Here is a 21,891-nt window from a genome sequence, read left to right as displayed (position 1 = left end):
GGCTGACTAAATACTTTTTTTCCCCACTGTATGTAATTTACCAGGTTATTGTTATCTATGCGCTGTTGAAAATGGTTTTACCAGAATAAAAGTAAGCTATCGGAAAAAACTCTCATCTCTGGCTGTATAGGCTAGCTACGGAATGGGGCCAACAATAGATTTTATTTTGATTGTTCAGGTTCACCATTGGCAATAGTTTTGGTAGTTTTGCTTTAAACAATCAGTGTATATGGTAATTTTTTTTATATACAGGGTCAAGTTAATAATTTCATAACGAAGACGGCAATCACTTTGCGAGGTGCACTGCATGGCCAAATCGGGAGGATAAAAGAATCTCACTAAAAACTTCCAAACGGTGAAAATCATTTGTTTTTGCAGATTTTAATTTAGAATGGAATATTAATGTGTTTATGCAACAAATGTTAGTGCATCGAACAAATCGCATCGATTCGTTTCAAACTAAAACGTATCATTATTCCTGTATCATATCGGAGCCCATGTATCTAGATCTATTTCCGTATCGAATCGTCTGGAAAGGGAAAGATTCACATCCCTATTATACAGATTCACAATGGTCATAAACAGCCTATTTAAGATGAATATATGTATTAGGCAATGCAGCACTAATAAAACCCAATACATCACTTAATAAAAAGCAGCTTCAAGTAGTTACCAAAGTGCTTTGTCCTTGAACTTACATTTTACATTTTAGTCATTTTAGCAGACACTCTTATCCAGAGCGACTTACAGTTAGTGAGTGCATACATTTTTTTTTCCTATTATTATTATTTTTTCATACTTCTGTAGAAACATCATCATGAGAGAGCTGGCTCCCCAGTTTTCTATCCCATGGTCCATACCTCTGGAGGCTGAAGATATCCCCATCGTCCCCACCACCTCTGGAACCATGTGCGTACTTACACACATTTTGATGATGCATTCATAGTGGATATAGCTGTTTAGCCATAGCAAATGTAGCCGTATATTGCCGTAATTTGGTGCACTTTTAGGCCCCAACTTGACTTTCATGCGCGTAACTCAAATGTTCCTACAATATCCTCCATTGACATAATTGCATACATTTTAAATGAAGCGAAAAGATAAGCGCACATCTCAATAGGATTTAGCCAGCAATGCATAGAAAGTGGCTAAACTCCGCTCATAAGGTAAGTTGATATTCTTAACTGTTGACACTCTTAACTCAGGATGGAGCTACGGTGTGTTATCGCTGTGATTCGTCATGGCGACAGAACTCCCAAACAGAAAATGAAAATGGAGGTTCGTCACCAGAGGTACATGACACCTGTTCACACAGTCAATGTGTACAGGGCTACTATCAAACTACAGTACTGTTAAAATGGTGCTTCAGTATTGGTAAATGGAATGTTTTCATCACTGTAATGTATCGCCTCTTTTAGGTTTTTTGATCTATTTGAAAAATGTGGCGGGTACAAAAACAAAAAACTAAAGTTGAAAAAGCCAAAGCAATTACAGGTAAATAATACCTATTTGTGTCCTTTTCACGTTGTAGCTTCATCATGTGTTGGACAGTACAACTTACCTGCATCTCATTTGTTTATTTCCAAATCCAGGAAGTCCTTGATATCGCCAGACAACTCCTGGTCGAAATCGGACAGAACAACGATTCCGAAATCGAAGAATCTAAAGCAAAACTTGAACAACTGAAAACAGTCCTTGAAATGTATACGTTACTGCACATTCCCAACTATTTAATATTTGATTTAACAAACTGTTCTTGCAACAAAATGTGTTTTGGTGTTTTGCTTTAGGTATGGGCATTTTTCTGGCATCAATCGCAAGGTTCAGATGACCTACCTTCCACATGGGTGCCCCAAAACATCCAGTGAGGAAGAAGGTAGGATTTGTTCTGTCATGTGGCTTTTATATCAAATGTTCTCTCTAGTCTATGAACTGATTGTGTGTGTGTGTGTGGTTCTCCTGTGATTTACTGGCTCATTATGTGTGTATCTCTCCGTGTTGTCTGTGGTTGCTGTGCCCTATAGACGTGCGTAGGGATGACCCCTCTCTGCTGCTGGTGTTGAAGTGGGGCGGGGAGCTGACCCCGGCAGGTAGGGTACAGGCTGAGGAGCTGGGGAGGGCCTTCCGCTGTATGTACCCTGGAGGACAAGGTAACAACCACTATCCTCCACTCACCATTTTATAGACAAGGTAACAACGTCTATCCACTCAACACCTAAATGTTAAAGCAGTGGACGTCCTCACAGACGCACACTGACGTGTCAAAGCTGATTTGGTATTTTCCAGGCGACTACGCAGGGTTCCCAGGGTGTGGCCTGCTGCGTCTCCACAGCACCTACAGACACGACCTGAAGATCTACGCCTCCGACGAGGGACGTGTTCAGATGACCGCCGCTGCCTTCGCTAAGGTCTGTCTGACCGTGCAGGTTTTTAGAGACATTTCACTCCAAGACATTTCACTCCAAAATGAAAGTTGGTCAGATGTTTTCAGACCAAAAAACAAGTCTATTGTCAAGATAAATCCATGTCCCATACCATTGGTTGAGCCGATCCAGCTGTTTGCCTCTACCCCAAATGAATGGAAAATATCATCACAGAATAAAATCTGGAAATCTAATGGCACTTACCGTTTCCATTTAATTTTGGATTGAGGCATATCTGGATCTACTCAACAGATGATCTGAAATGTGGATGTATCTCAAAATTAGTCTACTTTTGAGGTCTAAAGAAAAACATCTGACACGCATTATTTTTGGAGTGAAATGTATTTTTAAGAATGTTGTCTTGTCCCGTTAGGCAGTCAGTCAAGTTATAATACATAGCTTAGTGGTTAAGAGCGTTGGGCCAGTAACCGAAAGGTTTGAATCCCCAAGCCAGCTGGGTGAAAATCTGTCGTTCTGCCCTTGAGCAAGGCACTTAACCCTAATTGCTCCTGTAAGTCGCTCCAGCGTCTGTTAAATGACTAAAATGTCAATGTAAATATATCTGGTGGCATCCATTTAGGGTCTGCTGGCACTGGAGGGCGAGCTGACGCCAATCCTGGTGCAGATGGTGAAGAGTGCCAACATGAACGGGCTACTGGACAGCGACAGCGACTCTCTCAGCAGCTGCCAGCAGCGCGTCAAGGCCCGCCTCCACGAGATCCTGCAGAGAGACAGGGACTTCACCGCCGAAGATTACGAGAAGGTTGGGACTAAATGATGCAGCCTAAGTTCTGTCCTATCCGTTTGGTCTGTGACTATTGTGACTGATATGGGCTGTGGAGAAAGCCACTCGGTGACAAAATATACGTTGGCGTTTGATCATTATAAGTAGATGGTCTACTGTTGTAAATAGATTCTCGCTGAAAGATTCTTTCTGAAAATGTCCAATGTCCCATTTTTTTTCTAGTCTTAATGAAAGAGTCCAAGCAGGATGCGTACGCTGACATGGCTCAGAGATGTGTAAAGCACTGTCTCTGACTGTGGGTCCTTCAATGTCAGTGTGATTTTTGTCTGCACCATCCCTAATATTTCCTCCCTTCCTAGTGCTCATAGTATTTGTCTTTCTGTTCCCCAGCTGGCACCCACCACCAGCTCCTCCTTGATCAAGTCCATGCAGATGATCAAGAACCCGGTGAAGACGTGTGACAAGGTGTACGCCCTAATCCAGAGCCTCACTCTGCAGATCAGACAGAGGATGGAGGAGCCCAAGTCAGCTGGTAAACACTCCGCTCACATCTCCAGCAAAGAGCCCCATTGAAAGGAATGAACTCCTGGGCTGCGTTCCAAATGGCACACTATACCCTTTTTAGTGCACCACCTTAGACCAGGGCCCATAGGGCACTGTAGGGAATAAGGTACCATTTGGGATGCTCCCCCAAACTTTGCTCTGAAACCCCATTTTAAGATCCATCATTAAGTGTGGTCACAGGTCTCTCTGTCAGAAGGGTTATCGTGGGTCACTGAGTCGATGGCTTGAATTGAAAGCCAGAGTTCTGATTTGGAGCAACAAGGGGCACATTAAAGTGAGGTTAGTGATGGATGAGGAAATGGAGACCTTGATTATATCTGGTTTGGATTCTAAGGCGCATCCCACTCACTGAGTATGAATGAAAACCATAACACTCCCTCCGTAGAAAAAATGGGTTGTCAGTCACTGTATTATGACTAAATGTATATGATGTTTCGGTCGTCACGTGACCTTGATGAAATTAGAAGACAACAACGTAATGACTAATGATGTGTGTATATACACTAGATGACTGGTAGGGGGCGCTGTTTTGAAGACACTGCACCTCCATCTTGGTACTCCCACACCGTTGTAAAACATATTTTGTAAGCTATAGAAATGCATTTATTAATGTCTACATTTGTTTTTGCCACATTTATTAAATGACAGACACCTTAATGCATACATTTACATTATATTATGTGTGCTAAACAAATGTAGACATTTTGTAGACACAAAATATATCAAACAAATCTGTTAAAGCATAACTTTTTGAAAGTTAATGTTACTGTCACCACTACACCAAAAACATACTTAAAAACATGTCAATTAGTCCTTGAAATACTGTGGAATTCCATTCATTCCTATGGAGGACTGCACCTACTGGGGAGTGACAAGATGGCCGACCAGTGGCTTCAATGCCTCTCATTGGCAAATACATCAGCAGTACAGGGTTTATATAAATCATTGGTAATTATGACACATGAATGTTAATGTAACATATACTCAGTGAAATGTATGTACCAGATGAAAGTAGATTACACTGATAATCACAGTTACTAAATAAAATAGTTTTGACTCTTTTCTTATTCATTATTTGACATTCCTCATACCTAATTTGCACCATATTTTACCACGATGTCTGTAAGTTATTGCAATATGAATGAAAGACGCTATATAATGAAAGACACAATATAATTCCCTCCATACAAAAATTGTTACATTTTATTTTTGACTACATTTGAATTATGTTTTGGGCAAAATGTCACTAAATGTGGTAGTTGCAGTATTTGTATGACTTTTAACAGTAAAAAAAATAAAAAATAAAATAAATAAAGTCATAACTTTTTGTCCTGCACCTATAGTATAACGTAATGTACATTTGAAAACACTACTTTCTAGACATCCAGCTGTACCACAGCGAGACCCTGGACCTGATGCTGCGGCGCTGGGCCAAACTGGAGAAAGACTTCCGGATGAAGAACGGTCGCTACAACATCAGCAAGATCCCGGACATCTACGACTGCATCAAGTACGACGTCCAGCACAACAGCTCCCTCAACCTGACCAACACCATGGAGATCTACCGCCTGTCCAAGGCCCTGGCCGACATCGTCATTCCACAGGTATGTTCGGGTTTGGAGCAAAGATTTTTATGATTAGCATTTATGTAGCTGCCGCCATTTCACAAAGACTTTACAGTGATGCACAGCAGACGTACAGGACCAGTATACTCACCGTACATCGTGGTGAAGTTTGGAGTGATCGAAGCATTTAGGGTGGGCAGCCCCTATTACATTCTCCTTATGGATATACAGCTTACATATCTTATAGTGTCACCAGATAGACTAGTAGTCGTTGTTTGATTAAAGGGACATTTGTTTTAGTGGCCAGAATGTTATGCTCTTGTTGAAATGGCGATGTTCTAAAAACATGGTATCTTTTTTGCACCCCTGTCCCATCAGGAGTATGGTATCGCTCAACCTGAGAAGCTAGATATCGCCAAGGGCTACTGCACCCCCCTCATTCGCAAGATCCGCTCCGACCTGCAGAGGACACAGGACGACGACACCGTCAACAAACTGCACCCTGTGTAAGACACACACACACACACACACACACCCCATCTCCATTTCTCTTAACACGTGGAGTCGGCGTCCTCAGAGCAGTATCCGTATTGGTCTCCCTATGAAATACAATTGCAGTTCTGCCATGTGTGTTGTCCAGGTACTCCCGTGGGGTGATGTCCCCAGAGCGCCATGTCAGGACCAGGCTGTACTTCACCAGTGAGAGCCACGTGCACTCCCTGCTCTCCATCCTCCGCTACGGAGCCTTCTGTGACGTGAGTCCTCTCTAACATTGGTCCTGAACTTCCATACTGTTACATTTCTGTATTGTATCTATTTAACCCGTTTAAAGGCCATTAGAATCCACCAAACATTAATGTATAGTGCATATATGTATTAGTATGATATGTCAAGTTTTTTTTTTTACAGTCATATTCTATTTTTGTCTACCAAATGTAACCGCATTTTAACCAGAAAATGCTCTTTTTAATATGGCTTTAAATATGTCTGAATCCCATATTTAACTGTTGCTCATATCCCAGGAGACCAAAGATGACCAATGGAAGAGGGCCATGGAGTACCTCAAGGTGGTCAGCGAGCTCAACTACATGACACAGATTGTAATCATGCTTTACGAGGACCCTAACAAGGTACTGTAAGGTCCAAGTCTATGCCTGTGGGTTGTTGGTTATATTAACTAGCACCCAGAAGTGATAGGTGCTGATACCAGCCAACACCCTATTTATTACCAACACCCTCATTTCCAAGTCATCACACAGCCGCTGTAAGTGGGATTGTTGGAGTTTTTTTTCCATAGACGATATAGGATAGATCTCTCTCATGTCTATTTACAGATGTACTTCAGGATGAAACCTGAGGCAGACGTAATGGTCATACTAATGTTGCCAATGTAGTATGGGTTGTTTTGGCGCTCGGTATTATGGGGTCATAGAGGTAACGAGGCGCTTTCATCTCTTAACTGTTCTGTGATATGTTTTTGAGGATAACACCTGAAAGTAATATATAAATAAATATATATATAATTTGGTGGGAGCTTATATTTGTCCTATTTCACATATGTACAAGTATGTATTATACGTATGTGTGAATTGGAAATGTTTTTTTTTGCATATCCCAACTTCTCCTCGGAGGGTGGGGTCACGGCCAGGGTCTGCCATTTTCAACAGCTACCCTGTAGCAAATTAGGGTTAATTGCCTTGCTCAAGGGCACAGCAACAGATTTGTTTTCACCTTGTCGGCTCTGGGATTCAAACTAGCGACCTTTCGGTTACTGGTCCAACACACGCTAGGCTGCCTGCCATCCTATTATCACCAGCACCATTGTATCATTACTCTAGGACCCCTCGTCTGAGGAGCGCTTCCACGTGGAGCTGCATTTCAGCCCGGGAGCCAAGGGCTGTGAGGACGACAAGAACCTACCCTCTGGGTTCGGCTATAGACCAGCCTCTCGAGAGGTAAGGGGTCCCGGTCTCTGAAGAAACCATGTTTGTTATTAGATACAATGAAGGTCTTTTTGTAGAAGTGTGCAACCACTTTTATGGGTGGCATATGGTGAATGCTGATGTAGTTACTGGGGAAAAATATCATAGAAAAGCTTATTGAGGTTAAAAGTGTTTTATTATGAGTGTGAGTTGTGTAGTTAATATTTGTATTCGGCTTACTCACATCTTGACAGGAAGTAGTTAAACTTAGACGCAACATGAATGGGCCTATACCCTGTTTTTTTTACTCCATTGTGTGCTTTTTTCGGATTAATCTGGAATTCCTGATCTTTTGTAGACCTCGGGAAATCAGAAATATGATGTATTTCTTTGTCTCATGATTAAAGTGGACTGTAACCTTCGTTTCCCTTATACTTAACGTTCTACCAACTGTATCCCTGTCATCTCCAGAACGAGGGATCAAAGAAGAAGTCTAAGGAAGACAACGACGAGGAGTCGGCCGCCGCCAAGCGGGACGAGCCGGACCGAGCAGCCCTAATGATGTTCAGGCCCCTGGTGTCTGAACCCATCTACATCAACAGGAAGTGCCCGCTGCCCCGCTCCAAAAAGATTGGCTCTGTGGAAGTAAGTGCCACCTTTCAGGTCCAGTTCAGAACACACAGGTGGTATACAGGATGGACTATACGCGTAGAGCTTAGAGTCGGAAAGACGGATGTACTCTACAGTAGTCACATGCTAGCTACGTAGGTGATAAAAAAAATGCCTGGTTAGTGGTACTGCTCTTGCATGTCATTGCCTTGAATGAATATTTGGGTTAGTACTGTGTAGTGTTGTATGTTTACAGCAGAGCTATGCAACAGAATATAACGATGTGCACTGTAAAGGGTCACATGACTAGTCACCAGACACCTTTTGGAATTTAAGCTTACTGTGTTACTTGTTACAGTGATATACCATTACACTTAGAACAAGGAGTGATTTTTTTAAGGTCTCAAAACAATGCTGGTGTGAGTACGTTATTTCTCTCGATAGCCCAGCCGCGAGCAAGTAACAATTGTAAAATGTGTCTTTGCATGAACGCACAAAATTACCTCAAAGGACGCACTTCGCTATTCTAAAAGTGGCGTGGACCTTGGTCGTTGAGAGAAATGAAGTGCCACGTTAGCGATGAAACTTTCAGCAAACTCACCTCTGAAGGTTGTTGCCTGTAATTTGCAACGTGATGTTTTGGTCTGCATCTTCAACGTCTTTGGCTTGCAATTTACAGATTATTGTATGATTAGTATGTCTGTATATTCAGGTTGATATATTGAATTGATTTTGAATGTGACATTGAAATCTATTTCTGTGTACCCACCCACACACACAAAACATTGCTGTATGTTTGTGAGTGTGGTGAGTGCATGGTAACTTCTACTGATCTTTTGAAAATGTTGTAAAAACTAATCAATTTTCACTTTTTTATCTCAAGAAGTGGTGGTCACAAACACGTTTGTATAAAAAATATTATAATCTGCATTCTACACTTTATATCTTTATAACATTCAGCTTGATGCAGTCACTCAGGTTATAAGTAATAATGTAAATTATTACATTTTTTTTTTTTTAAAGGTCTAGAAGTCAAAGTTATTTGCTGGACTTGGATTGAGTATTTAGCTAAATTCATATTTACTGTACCCTCTAATCGCCATTGCCCATACTTCAGTAATGCACTAAGTCACATCACCACATTACACCTTGCATGTGCATAAGAGTGCAAAATATATATTTAACAGTTTGTCTCCTTCAGATCACAAAGAAATGTTCTGCGAGCAGCGTGTACCATCACTTTTGCCGAACAACAACCCTTATGTTTCAAATTCACCAGTTACACAGCAACATTGCAAATGTTAAATCAACACCCAGTGTCCATATTGTCCCACACTACACAGAGCTTATATTACACTTTCTGTACTTTCACAGAGTTTGAAATAGTTGAAAATGTATATTGACCAACACTGGTTATTGTTGCATTCACTTTACACTTGTGTAAGTGTTAAAATCAACTCAAACAAGAGTATATTTTAAACTCTAATTGTTGATTACATTGTAATACCTGGCGGCAGTTAGCCTAGCGGTTTAGAGCGTTGGACCAGTAACCGAAAGGTCGCTGGTTCGAATCCCTGAGCCGACTAGGTGAAATTGTCTGTCAATGTGCCCTTGAGCAAGGCACTTAACCCTAATTGCTCCTGTAAGTCGCTCTGGATAAGAGCGTCTGCTAAATTACTAAAATGTAAATGTAATACTGCTGGGTGTCGGGGTATGTATTACAAAAGCAACTATCACTGTTTGTCTTTTGACTAATAGTATTATAGTGAATATTGTCCCTCACCCACAGTATTATAGTGAATATTGTCCCTTACCCACAGTATTATAGTGAATGTTGTGTCTAACCCACAGTATTATAGTGAATGTTGTGTCTAACCCACAGTATTATAGTGAATGTTGTCCCTTACCCACAGTATTATAGTGAATGTTGTCCCTTACCCACAGTATTATAGTGAATGTTGTGTCTAACCCACAGTATTATAGTGAATGTTGTGTCTAACCCACAGTATTATAGTGAATATTGTCCCTTACCCACAGTATTATAGTGAATGTTGTGTCTAACCCACAGTATTATAGTGAATGTTGTGTCTAACCCACAGTATTATAGTGAATGTTGTGTCTAACCCACAGTATTGTAGTGAATGTTGTGTCTAACCCACAGTATTATAGTGAATGTTGTGTCTAACCCACAGTATTATAGTGAATGTTGTGTCTAACCCACAGTATTATAGTGAATGTTGTGTCTAACCCACAGTATTGTAGTGAATGTTGTGTCTAACCCACAGTATTATAGTGAATGTTGTGTCTAACCCACAGTATTGTAGTGAATGTTGTGTCTAACCCACAGTATTATAGTGAATGTTGTGTCTAACCCACAGTATTATAGTGAATGTTGTGTCTAACCCACAGTATTATAGTGAATGTTGTGTCTAACCCACAGTATTATAGTGAATGTTGTGTCTAACCCACATTATCACATGGTGTTGGCAGTACACTGTTAGATGATTTTAACTTGACTTAATACATTACACCAGCTGTATGCTGACACTAATGCTGAGAGGATAGTCTGCACACATCAGCTAAAGTTGCCCTGAGCTACATTTACTTTAAAATGTATTCATTGATTGTTAATTAGCTGATCGACCAACTTGTGCCAGGAGCACAGAATTGACTTGAACATCAATATGAACCGTAAATGGAGAATTTAACAATTGCGATTTACATTGATTTGTTTCTCTTTTTCTTTTCTTTGTTGCTTTCCTTTTAGTCCCCATTGCAGCCAGACTTTATCAAGACCGCAGCCGGCAAAGTATGACGATACATTATACCAAAACCCAAACAAACTAAAAAAAAAAAAAGGTCCTACTTGTGAATGTTGATGGGACACACACATACGTTAGCTGGGGACTGTTTTTTTTTTTTTTGTAATGTTGCATGACTGTGCTGTTTTTGCCCCCCTCTCTCTCACTTCCAGGAAGAGAGCCCCCTGAGTGTGTCTAACCCTGACTCTATTGGTAACTGGCTTCATTACACCTGTGGTGTTGGTACTGGGCGTCGAAGACGCAGATCAGGGGACCAAATCACTTCCTCCCCTGTCTCCCCCAAATCACTGGCTTTCACATCCAGTATTTTTGGCTCATGGCAACAGGTTTTTACCCATTTTAATTTATTATCCACACAAACAGATGACACCTACTCTTGTTCATGCGTACTTAAAAACACTGCTGCAGTCAGCAAGGACACCTAATCAGCAGATTAATGTAAAGACACCATTTTTACCCCCATTCATATATTTTAAAAAATGTGTGCCATTTTGTTCATAATTTTTTTTTAAGGGCTAAATGATCCTGTGAAGAATGATTCCTTTTTGTCTAATTTTTTTGGGGTCATTTGGCTCATTGGGTCCATACAGTGAAGATGTTAACTCTAACACAATCATTTTAGCTTTTAGTGTCTTCCATTATAATAGCATTGCAATTCAAAGATTGCTGGCTATGGGATACTCATTTTCCACTGTATTTTTTTTTTTTTTTTTTGCAACTGACATTGTTGCTCTGCTGCCTTGGTGGAATTCACACTTTCCTCACAATGTGGCCACAATGTCTACTAGAGGTGCACCTAGACAGTTTTACAAAAACTTGTTAAAAGCGCTTAGCGCCAACCAGCTAAAGAGACACTGTCTGTGGCTCTCTCCCTGGTTTCATCTTTGTTGAGGTTTCCCCCTGTTTTGTCATTGTACCCCGGATAAATATTTTGTTGGTTTTAGTTTTTTTTCATATTTATTTTAGTTAATACCTGCTCATGGACTCTTCAATTATGGCTGAGTGAAATATATTCCACTATATTGGTATCGCCAAGTACGATGTATAGTTAAAACTGTCCGTGACATGAAACACATTTGTTTTTATTAACCTAAAGCATTTACACCAAATATTCATTCACTCATTCATAACTTGAGCAAAGAGTTTGTGTGAAATATTTGAAACACCAGAATGTATGTCCTGCTTTTGTCATGCACTTTCACCTTCTGTCAACATGGAAAGCCATAACTGAACCAGTCTGTCAGCACGGTTTGGTGACGTTGTTTTTAATCCATCTAAGAGACTAGGTAAAGACCACTCTTTATATTCATCTGCTGAAACAGACATTAGCTGTCCTTCGCGACTCACTCGGTTTTGCTGTTGAGTGAGAATTTGAACAATAATCTGGGCCATTATCAGAGTGGCTAGTGTGACTAACATGCAGATTTTGGAGATCTGTTTGGGGTGGGATGTCCGTCCTAAGGTTGCCTGCCGCTTGTGCCTCCAAGAACATTGGCCCAGCTTGGCTGCGATGCAACTTAACACACTTGTTTCTAATGCTTTGCACAAATGAAATGTAGAGCAGGCTATTTCAACTACATTTCTTGTCCCATTTGCCAAATGGAAACCACCAGATTTTAATGTGAAATTGGCTGTATTTTATACTTTTGACCAATTCTTTTGACCAGATTATATTAACGATAGGGCCATGGAAGTCATCCTATATAGGGGAAATGCAGTGTGAATATTTAAAGCAGGTCAAAGGTTGACACTAAATCATATATATATATATATATATATATATAGAAAAGCAATTGCTTTCAATTATAGCAGTGATCAATAATAGTATGTATTATAGAATATTATAGTAGTATGTATTATATTATAGTATGTATTATAGTATATTATACAGTGCATTCGGAAAGTATTCAGACCCCTTTTTCCACATTTTGTTACGTTACAGCCTCATTCTAAAATTGATTATCTGCACACAATACCCCATAATGACAAAGCAAAAATGGTTGCAAATGTATAAAAAATAAAAAATACATACCTTATTTACTGAAGTATTCAGACCCTTTGCTATGAGACTCGAAATTGAGCTCAGGTGCATCCTGTTTCCATTGAGATGTTTCTACAACTTGATTGGAGTCCAACTGTGGTAAATTCAAATGATTGGACATGATTTGGAAAGGCACACACCTGTCTATATAAGGTCACACAGTTGACAGTGCATGTCAGAGCAAAAACCAAGCCATGAGGTCAAAGGAATTATCTGTAGAGCTCCGAGATAGGATTGTGTCGATGCACAGATCTGGGGAAGGGTACCAAAAAATGTCTGCTCCATTGAAGATCCCCAAGAACACAGTGGCCTCCATCATTCTTAAATGGAATAAGTTTGGAGCCTTCCTAGAGCTGGCTGCCCGGCCAAACTGAGCAATCGGGGCCAGAAGGGCCTTGGTCAGGGAGGTGACCAAGAACCCGATGATCACTCTGACAGAGCTCCAGAGTTCCTCTGTGGAGATGGGAGAACCTTCCGATCAAACATCTCTGGAGAGACCTGAAAATAGCTGTGCAGCGACGCTCCCCATCCAACCTGACAGAGCTTGAGAGGATCTGCAGAGAAGAATGGGAGAAACTCCCCAAATACAGGTGTGCCAAGCTTGTAGCGTCATACCCAAGAAGACTCGAGGCTGTAATCGCTGCCAAAGGTGCTTCAACAAAGTACTGAGTAAAGGGTCTGAATACTTATGTAAATATGTTATTTCAGTATTTTTATAAATGTGCGAACATTTCTAAAAACCTGTTTTTGCTTTGTCATTATGGGTTATTGTGTGTAGATTGAGGGAAAAAAATGAACAATTTAATCTATTTTTAGAATAAGACTAACGTAACAAAATGTGGAAAAGGTCAAGGGGTCTGAATACTTTCCGAATGTGCTGTATATTATTATTAGATGTATTATAGAATATTGTATATTATAATAGTATGTATTATAGAATATTGTATATTATAATAGTATGTATTATAGTTTATTGTATATTATAATAGTATGTATTATAGTTTATTGTATATTATAATAGTATGTATTATAGTTTATTGTATATTATAATAGTATGTATTATAGTTTATTGTATATTATAATAGTATGTATTAGTTTATTGTATATTATAATAGTATGTATTATAGTTTATTGTATATTATAATAGTATGTATTATAGTTTATTGTATATTATAATAGTATGTATTATATTATGGCTGTATGTGTGGCGGCACTTTAAATGTCTTCATCACACCGTCTGTACAGTATCTAACCGTCTACATTTACTTCACACTGATGTCATTTAGTAGAACTATATCGTATAGGGTATACCCTACTGTACATCATTAGACTGGTCAAACATACAACGAAGGACAATTTTATGTACATTTGCCTCTGACTGGCATTTGAGAGATTTTCAGAGAAACTCTTTATCTCACTGGTGTAGAGGTGACACCATCACGAGTCTCTCAGCCAAACTCAGTCGGCTAGGCCAGCTCTCCAAGGGGTTGAACAGACCCTCACAGCAGCTGTGCTAGAAGAGGCTTCCAATTGGCTCATTCATCCCCCCTCTCTCCCCTGTAGCTATTCCCCAGGTCGTTGCTGTAAATGAGAATATGTTCTCAGTCAACTCACCTGGTAAAATAAGGGTAAAATAAATTCAATATAAAAGCACCACTTACTGTAATGTGTGTTTTCTCTATGGAGCCTGGTTGATGGTAGTCACTAAAGAGGGTCTGCTGCCTTACTAGACAGGGGTTACCCTCCCTGGCCCTCCAGGTGAGCTCTGTGAGGTGTGAGAATGGGCTCATAGTGTGCTCATGGTCTTCAACCCACTGACCCAGACCAGGATCCTGCTGTGAGGTCCGCCCCACTCCACCTCTACCTCCCTTCACTCAAAAAAAAAAAAAAAAAGGGGCAGAGGATCCGCTCATTTCAAGTTTGTCTCGTTTTCTTTGTCCGTGCACGAAACGGTGATATTAACATCTTGGAAAGGAAAATGAGAACACCAAAACCCTCAACTTCTTTCTTCTTCATGTTTTGTCTTCACTTTGACCTTTTGTTTTGACACGTGTGTAATGTGTATCTTGGTTAAAGTTGTGCAGTCTTTATTGTTTTCTGTTGCCATGTCCATCCTCATCCCTCAACTCCTGCATCTCTCTCACCCTCATCCCTCAACTCCTGCATCTCTCTCACCCTCATCCCTCAACTCCTGCATCTCTCACCCTAATTTCTCAACTCCTGCATCTCTCTCACCCTCATCCCTCAACTCCTGCATCTCTCTCACCCTCATCCCTCAACTCCTGCATATCTCTCACCCTCATCCCTCAACTCCTGCATCTCTCTCACCCTCATCCCTCAACTCCTGCATCTCTCTCACCCTCATCCCTCAACTCCTGCATCTCTCTCACCCTCATCCCTCAACTCCTGCATCTCTCTCACCCTCATCCCTCAACTCCTGCATCTCTCTCACCCTCACCTCCTGCATCTCTCTCACCCTCATCCCTCAACTCCTGCATCTCTCTCACCCTCATCCCTCAACTCCTGCATCTCTCTCACCCTCACCTCCTGCATCTCTCACCCTCATCCCTCAACTCCTGCATCTCTCTCACCCTCATCCCTCAACTCCTGCATCTCTCTCACCCTCACCTCCTGCATTTCTCTCACCCTCATCCCTCAACTCCTGCATCTCTCTCACCCTCATCCCTCAACTCCTGCATCTCTCTCACCCTCATCCCTCAACTCCTGCATCTCTCTCACCCTCATCCCTCAACTCCTGCATCTCTCTCACCCTCATCCCTCAACTCCTGCATCTCTCTCACCCTCATCCCTCAACTCCTGCATCTCTCTCACCCTCATCCCTCAACTCCTGCAACACTCTCACCCTCATCCCTCAACTCCTGCAACACTCTCACCCTCATCCCTCAACTCCTGCATCTCTCTCACCCTCATCCCTCAACTCCTGCATCTCTCTCACCCTCATCCCTCAACTCCTGCATCTCTCTCACCCTCATCCCTCAACTCCTGCAACACTCTCACCCTCATCCCTCAACTCCTGCAACACTCTCACCCTCATCCCTCAACTCCTGTATCTCTCTCACCTTCATCCCTCAACTCCTGCATCTCTCTCACCCTCATTCCTCAACTCCTGCAACTCTCTTACCCTCATCTCTCAACTCCTGCAACACTCTCACCCTCATCCCTCAATTCCTGCTACTCTATCACCCGCTGTGTAATTACCAACCTCTCACGTGGCGTGGTCTCTGTGTGGCCATGGGGATGTTGCATGTTCCATCTTTCTTTTCTTCTGCTGATTAGTCTTTGTTGGCGTCTGCACTAACATTTCCCAGTGCTGCTTATTAACATTTCTGTCCAGAAAAAGGCATCTGTTTCAGTAAGGTTGTGGAGTTTCAGTGAAATGTGGTAATATTGTTATTTTTTCTCCTCAAGGTTCTGTCAGAGAACAATGCCCATGCACAGCGACCTGGTAGACTATACTCTGAACACAAACTCACCCCGGGAGTAGGTAAGCATAATCACCACTTTTAGGACATTTGAAACAAATTTGCCCCCATTTATCACGTTATATTATTAAGAAATGTTTAAATATGAAAATTCTATATTTTAAAAGAATGTGATTTAGATGTTTCATTATATCCCTAGTTTTCAAATGTTTTAGTGTCCTCACATTACTTTAGCGCAACATCAATGTGAGGGCAAATATTGGAAGTAACTTTTTAGGATGTCGGATTTGTTCTGTACTGTATGTTTTCTGCTGCATCTCAAGTCTTTGCTTTGTGTTGACGGAGTCTCAAGCACCTGAAGTATAATGCACTGGCTGCTCTCTTCACACTGAATGATCAATTACTAAATCTGTGATGTGGAGCTTGTTTGAGCAAGTAATACAAGCTGTTAAGCATACTTTAGACAAAGATTTTTGCCACACAACTAATACAGTGCTGACTCAATTTCTCATACATGCTGGTAATGTCCTTAGTGACCTAAAATGTTGTCGCCACAGCAAATTCTTAGCAGAATATTTGGGATTTGTTGATGGCTACCATTTTAGATATGGCTGTCCTACACATTCATTCTTTTCATTCACTTTTATCTTGAGTCTTATCTTTGTTTACTAAAGTGATACAAAGTTTGATATTACAAACTATTTATTATTATGTTTGAATTGTGTTATTTATTTATTTCTCTTTAATTTGATCGTATTATTTGTGACGGTATCTAGTAGTTAGTAGTTTGTCTGGGTATAGTCATAATTAGCTGTGCAATGAAAATGACAGTTATCAAGATACGTAGTAACTGTATAATAGCCTAATGGTTAGAGGACAGTACATAGTTATTAACTTGCAGTGACCTGGGTCAGGTTTCCCGACTAGCGTTGGAAGTTAGGCTTTTACGAATGTTCTAACGATGCATTGTTCATAACGACCGAAGAAGCTGTAACATGCGTTTCCCAAAACACCATGTAGATAACACTCGCTAAGTGCCTCTTTACATGCGTTACCCAAAACACCACGTAGATAACACTCGCTAAGTGCCTCTTTACATGCGTTTCCCAAAACACCATGTAGATAACACTCGCTAAGTGCCTCTTTACATGCGTTTCCCAAAACACCACGTAGATAACACTCGCTAAGTGCCTCTTTACATGCGTTTCCCAAAACACCATGTAGATAACACTCGCTAAGTGCCTCTTTACATCGTTTCCCAAAACACCATGTAGATAACACTCGCTAAGTGCCTCTTTACATGCGTTTCCCAAAACACCATGTAGATAACACTCGCTAAGTGCCTCTTTACATGCGTTTCCCAAAACACCATGTAGATAACACTCGCTAAGTGCCTCTTTACATGCGTTTCCCAAAACACCACGTAGATAACACTCGCTAAGTGCCTCTTTACATGCGTTTCCCAAAACACCATGTAGATAACACTCGCTAAGTGCCTCTTTACATGCGTTTCCCAAAACACCACGTAGATAACACTCGCTAAGTGCCTCTCTTACATGCGTTTCCCAAAACACCATGTAGATAACACTCGCTAAGTGCCTCTTTACATGCGTTTCCCAAAACACCATGTAGATAACACTCGCTAAGTGCCTCTTTACATGCGTTTCCCAAAACACCATGTAGATAACACTCGCTAAGTGCATCTTTACATGCGTTTCCCAAAACACCATGTAGATAACACTCGCTAAGTGCCTCTTTACATGCGTTTCCCAAAACACCATGTAGATAACACTCGCTAAGTGCCTCTTTACATGCGTTTCCCAAAACACCATGTAGATAACACTCGCTAAGTGCCTCTTTACATGCGTTCCCAAAACACCATGTAGATAACACTCGCTAAGTGCATCTTTACATGCGTTTCCCAAAACACCATGTAGATAACACTCGCTAAGTGCATCTTTACATGCGTTCCCAAAACACCATGTAGATAACACTCGCTAAGTGCCTCTTTACATGTGTTTCCAAAACACCAAGTAGATAACACTCGCTAAGTGCCTCTTTACATGCGTTTCCCAAAACACCATGTAGATAACACTCCGCTAAGTGCATCTTTACATGCGTTTCCCAAAACACCATGTAGATAACACTCGCTAAGTGCCTCTTTACATGCGTTTCCCAAAACACCATGTAGATAACACTCGCTAAGTGCCTCTTTACATGCGTTTCCCAAAACACCATGTAGATAACACTCGCTAAGTGCCTCTTTACATGCGTTTCCCAAAACACCAAGTAGATAACACTCGCTAAGTGCCTCTTTACATCGTTTCCCAAAACACCAAGTAGATAACACTCGCTAAGTGCCTCTTTACATGCGTTTCCCAAAACACCATGTAGATAACACTCGCTAAGTGCCTCTTTACATGCGTTTCCCAAAACACCAAGTAGATAACACTCGCTAAGTGCCTCTTTACATGCGTTTCCCAAAACACCAAGTAGATAACACTCGCTAAGTGCCTCTTTACATGCGTTTCCCAAAACACCATGTAGATAACACTCGCTAAGTGCCTCTTTACATGCGTTTCCCAAAACACCAAGTAGATAACACTCGCTAAGTGCCTCTTTACATGCGTTTCCCAAAACACCAAGTAGATAACACTCGCTAAGTGCCTCTTTACATGCGTTTCCCAAAACACCATGTAGATAACACTCGCTAAGTGCCTCTTTACATGCGTTTCCCAAAACACCAAGTAGATAACACTCGCTAAGTGCCTCTTTACATGCGTTTCCCAAAACACCAAGTAGATAACACTCGCTAAGTGCCTCTTTACATGCGTTTCCCAAAACACCAAGTAGATAACACTCGCTAAGTGCCTCTTTACATGCGTTTCCCAAAACACCATGTAGATAACACTCGCTAAGTGCCTCTACATGCGTTTCCCAAAACACCAAGTAGATAACACTCGCTAAGTGCCTCTTTACATGCGTTTCCCAAAACACCAAGTAGATAACACTCGCTAAGTTCCTCTTTACATGCGTTTCCCAAAACACCAAGTAGATAACACTCGCTAAGTGCCTCTTTACATGCGTTTCCCAAAACACCAAGTAGATAACACTCGCTAAGTGCCTCTTTACATGCGTTTCCCAAAACACCAAGTAGATAACACTCGCTAAGTGCCTCTTTACATGCGTTTCCCAAAACACCACGTAGATAACACTCGCTAAGTGCCTCTTTACATGCGTTTCCCAAAACACCATGTAGATAACACTCGCTAAGTGCCTCTTTACATGCGTTTCCCAAAACGCCAAGTAGATAACACTCGCTAAGTGCCTCTTTACATGCGTTTCCCAAAACGCCACGTAGATAACACTCGCTAAGTGCCTCTTTACATGCGTTTCCCAAAACACCACGTAGATAACACTCGCTAAGTGCCTCTTTACATCGTTTCCCAAAACACCACGTAGATAACACTCGCTAAGTGCCTCTTTACATGCGTTTCCCAAAACACCACGTAGATAACACTACGCTAAGTGCCTCTTTACATGCGTTTCCCAAAACACCAAGTAGATAACACTCGCTAAGTGCCTCTTTACATGCGTTTCCCAAAACACCATGTAGATAACACTCGCTAAGTGCCTCTTTACATGCGTTTCCCAAAACACCAAGTAGATAACACTCGCTAAGTGCCTCTTTACATGCGTTTCCCAAAACACCAAGTAGATAACACTCGCTAAGTGCCTCTTTACATGCGTTTCCCAAAACACCAAGTAGATAACACTCGCTAAGTGCCTCTTTACATGCGTTTCCCAAAACACCATGTAGATAACACTCGCTAAGTGCCTCTACATGCGTTTCCCAAAACACCAAGTAGATAACACTCGCTAAGTGCCTCTTTACATGCGTTTCCCAAAACACCAAGTAGATAACACTCGCTAAGTTCCTCTTTACATGCGTTTCCCAAAACACCAAGTAGATAACACTCGCTAAGTGCCTCTTTACATGCGTTTCCCAAAACACCACGTAGATAACATTCGCTAAGTGCCTCTTTACATGCGTTTCCCAAAACACCAAGTAGATAACACTCGCTAAGTGCCTCTTTACATGCGTTTCCCAAAACACCACGTAGATAACACTCGCTAAGTGCCTCTTTACATGCGTTACCCAAAACACCATGTAGATAACACTCGCTAAGTGCCTCTTTACATGCGTTTCCCAAAACGCCAAGTAGATAACACTCGCTAAGTGCCTCTTTACATGCGTTTCCCAAAACGCCACGTAGATAACACTCGCTAAGTGCCTCTTTACATGCGTTTCCCAAAACACCACATAGATAACACTCGCTAAGTGCCTCTTTACATGCGTTTCCCAAAACACCAAGTAGATAACACTCGCTAAGTGCCTCTTTACATGCGTTTCCCAAAACACCATGTAGATAACACTCGCTAAGTGCCTCTTTACATGCGTTTCCCAAAACACCACGTAGATAACACTCGCTAAGTGCCTCTTTACATGTGTTTCCCAAAACACCACGTAGATAACACTCGCTAAGTGCCTCTTTACATGCGTTTCCCAAAACACCACGTAGATAACACTCGCTAAGTGCCTCTTTACATGCGTTTCCCAAAACACCACGTAGATAACACTCGCTAAGTGCCTCTTTACATGCGTTTCCCAAAACACCATGTAGATAACACTCGCTAAGTGCCTCTTTACATGCGTTTCCCAAAACACCACGTAGATAACACTCGCTAAGTGCCTCTTTACATGCGTTTCCCAAAACACCACGTAGATAACACTCGCTAAGTGCCTCTTTACATGCGTTTCCCAAAACACCACGTAGATAACACTCGCTAAGTGCCTCTTTACATGCGTTTCCCAAAACACCACGTAGATAACACTCGCTAAGTGCCTCTTTACATGCGTTTCCCAAAACACCACGTAGATAACACTCGCTAAGTGCCTCTTTACATGCGTTTCCCAAAACACCACGTAGATAACACTCGCTAAGTGCCTCTTTACATGCGTTTCCCAAAACACCACGTAGATAACACTCGCTAAGTGCCTCTTTACATGCGTTTCCCAAAACACCACGTAGATAACACTCGCTAAGTGCCTCTTTACATGCGTTTCCCAAAACACCACGTAGATAACACTCACTAAGTGCCTCTTTAAATGCGTTTCCCAAAACACCATGTAGATAACACTCGCTAAGTGCCTCTTTACATGCGTTTCCCAAAACACCAAGTAGATAACACTCGCTAAGTGCCTCTTTACATGCGTTACCCAAAACACCATGTAAATAACACTGTAAGTGCGTCGTCGGAGCGTGTGTCAGTACAGAAAGGATCGAAAGAAGGCAGCGCTGCTCTCGGATCAGCTTTCTCCGTTCAAATTCTTAACCTCCCATTTAGAATGAATGCACAATAATGACGGCGGACCAGCTCATGGAGAAACTATCACCTGTGGCTGCAAATACCGAGTCCGCTTATTCGAATGGCTTACCCTATGATAATGCACTAAATCACAGATTTGGCACATCATTGCGCACGTTTTACGCATCGTTAAATGTATTGAGGCACAATTACATAAGCCTGCAAACTAGAACTCAATATGATATAAATATGTAGGCCTGATATGTAGCTTAACGTTTTTTATCCTTGCTTGGCTAGTTTGTAACAATTGCTAGCTTTGTATTTGTACTGTATATAACTTTGTTCTTAAGATATCAGCGGCACAGATAGAATGAGTGTTTATCTGTA

General features: G+C 41.3%; 1 protein-coding gene across 12 annotated transcripts in view; it reads left to right on the top strand.

Moving 5' to 3' along the window:
- The window catches only part of ppip5k2 (diphosphoinositol pentakisphosphate kinase 2), a 78,684-nt gene that overhangs the window by 41,860 nt on the left and 14,933 nt on the right, over nt 1–21,891 (top strand). For 6 of the 12 annotated variants that reach the window (XM_041897369.2, XM_041897370.2, XM_041897374.2 and 3 more), the window contains exons 9-26: nt 808–909; nt 1,206–1,292; nt 1,419–1,494; nt 1,593–1,702; nt 1,791–1,876; nt 2,025–2,150; nt 2,287–2,408; nt 3,004–3,186; nt 3,559–3,700; nt 5,113–5,336; nt 5,676–5,803; nt 5,938–6,052; nt 6,320–6,427; nt 7,136–7,252; nt 7,691–7,864; nt 10,596–10,637; nt 10,803–10,976; nt 16,121–16,196. In XM_041897369.2, coding sequence (XP_041753303.1) covers nt 808–909; nt 1,206–1,292; nt 1,419–1,494; nt 1,593–1,702; nt 1,791–1,876; nt 2,025–2,150; nt 2,287–2,408; nt 3,004–3,186; nt 3,559–3,700; nt 5,113–5,336; nt 5,676–5,803; nt 5,938–6,052; nt 6,320–6,427; nt 7,136–7,252; nt 7,691–7,864; nt 10,596–10,637; nt 10,803–10,976; nt 16,121–16,196 — 2,192 coding nt within the window. The remainder of the gene's footprint in view (nt 1–807; nt 910–1,205; nt 1,293–1,418; nt 1,495–1,592; nt 1,703–1,790; nt 1,877–2,024; nt 2,151–2,286; nt 2,409–3,003; nt 3,187–3,558; nt 3,701–5,112; nt 5,337–5,675; nt 5,804–5,937; nt 6,053–6,319; nt 6,428–7,135; nt 7,253–7,690; nt 7,865–10,595; nt 10,638–10,802; nt 10,977–16,120; nt 16,197–21,891) is intronic. The other 6 variants (XM_041897379.2, XM_041897371.2, XM_041897380.2 and 3 more) reach the window with 3 other exon arrangements.

This window comes from Coregonus clupeaformis, chromosome 15, assembly GCF_020615455.1.
Source record: "Coregonus clupeaformis isolate EN_2021a chromosome 15, ASM2061545v1, whole genome shotgun sequence".
NCBI classification, from domain to species: Eukaryota; Metazoa; Chordata; class Actinopteri; order Salmoniformes; family Salmonidae; genus Coregonus; species Coregonus clupeaformis.
This window is presented reverse-complemented; position numbering and strand designations above follow the sequence as displayed.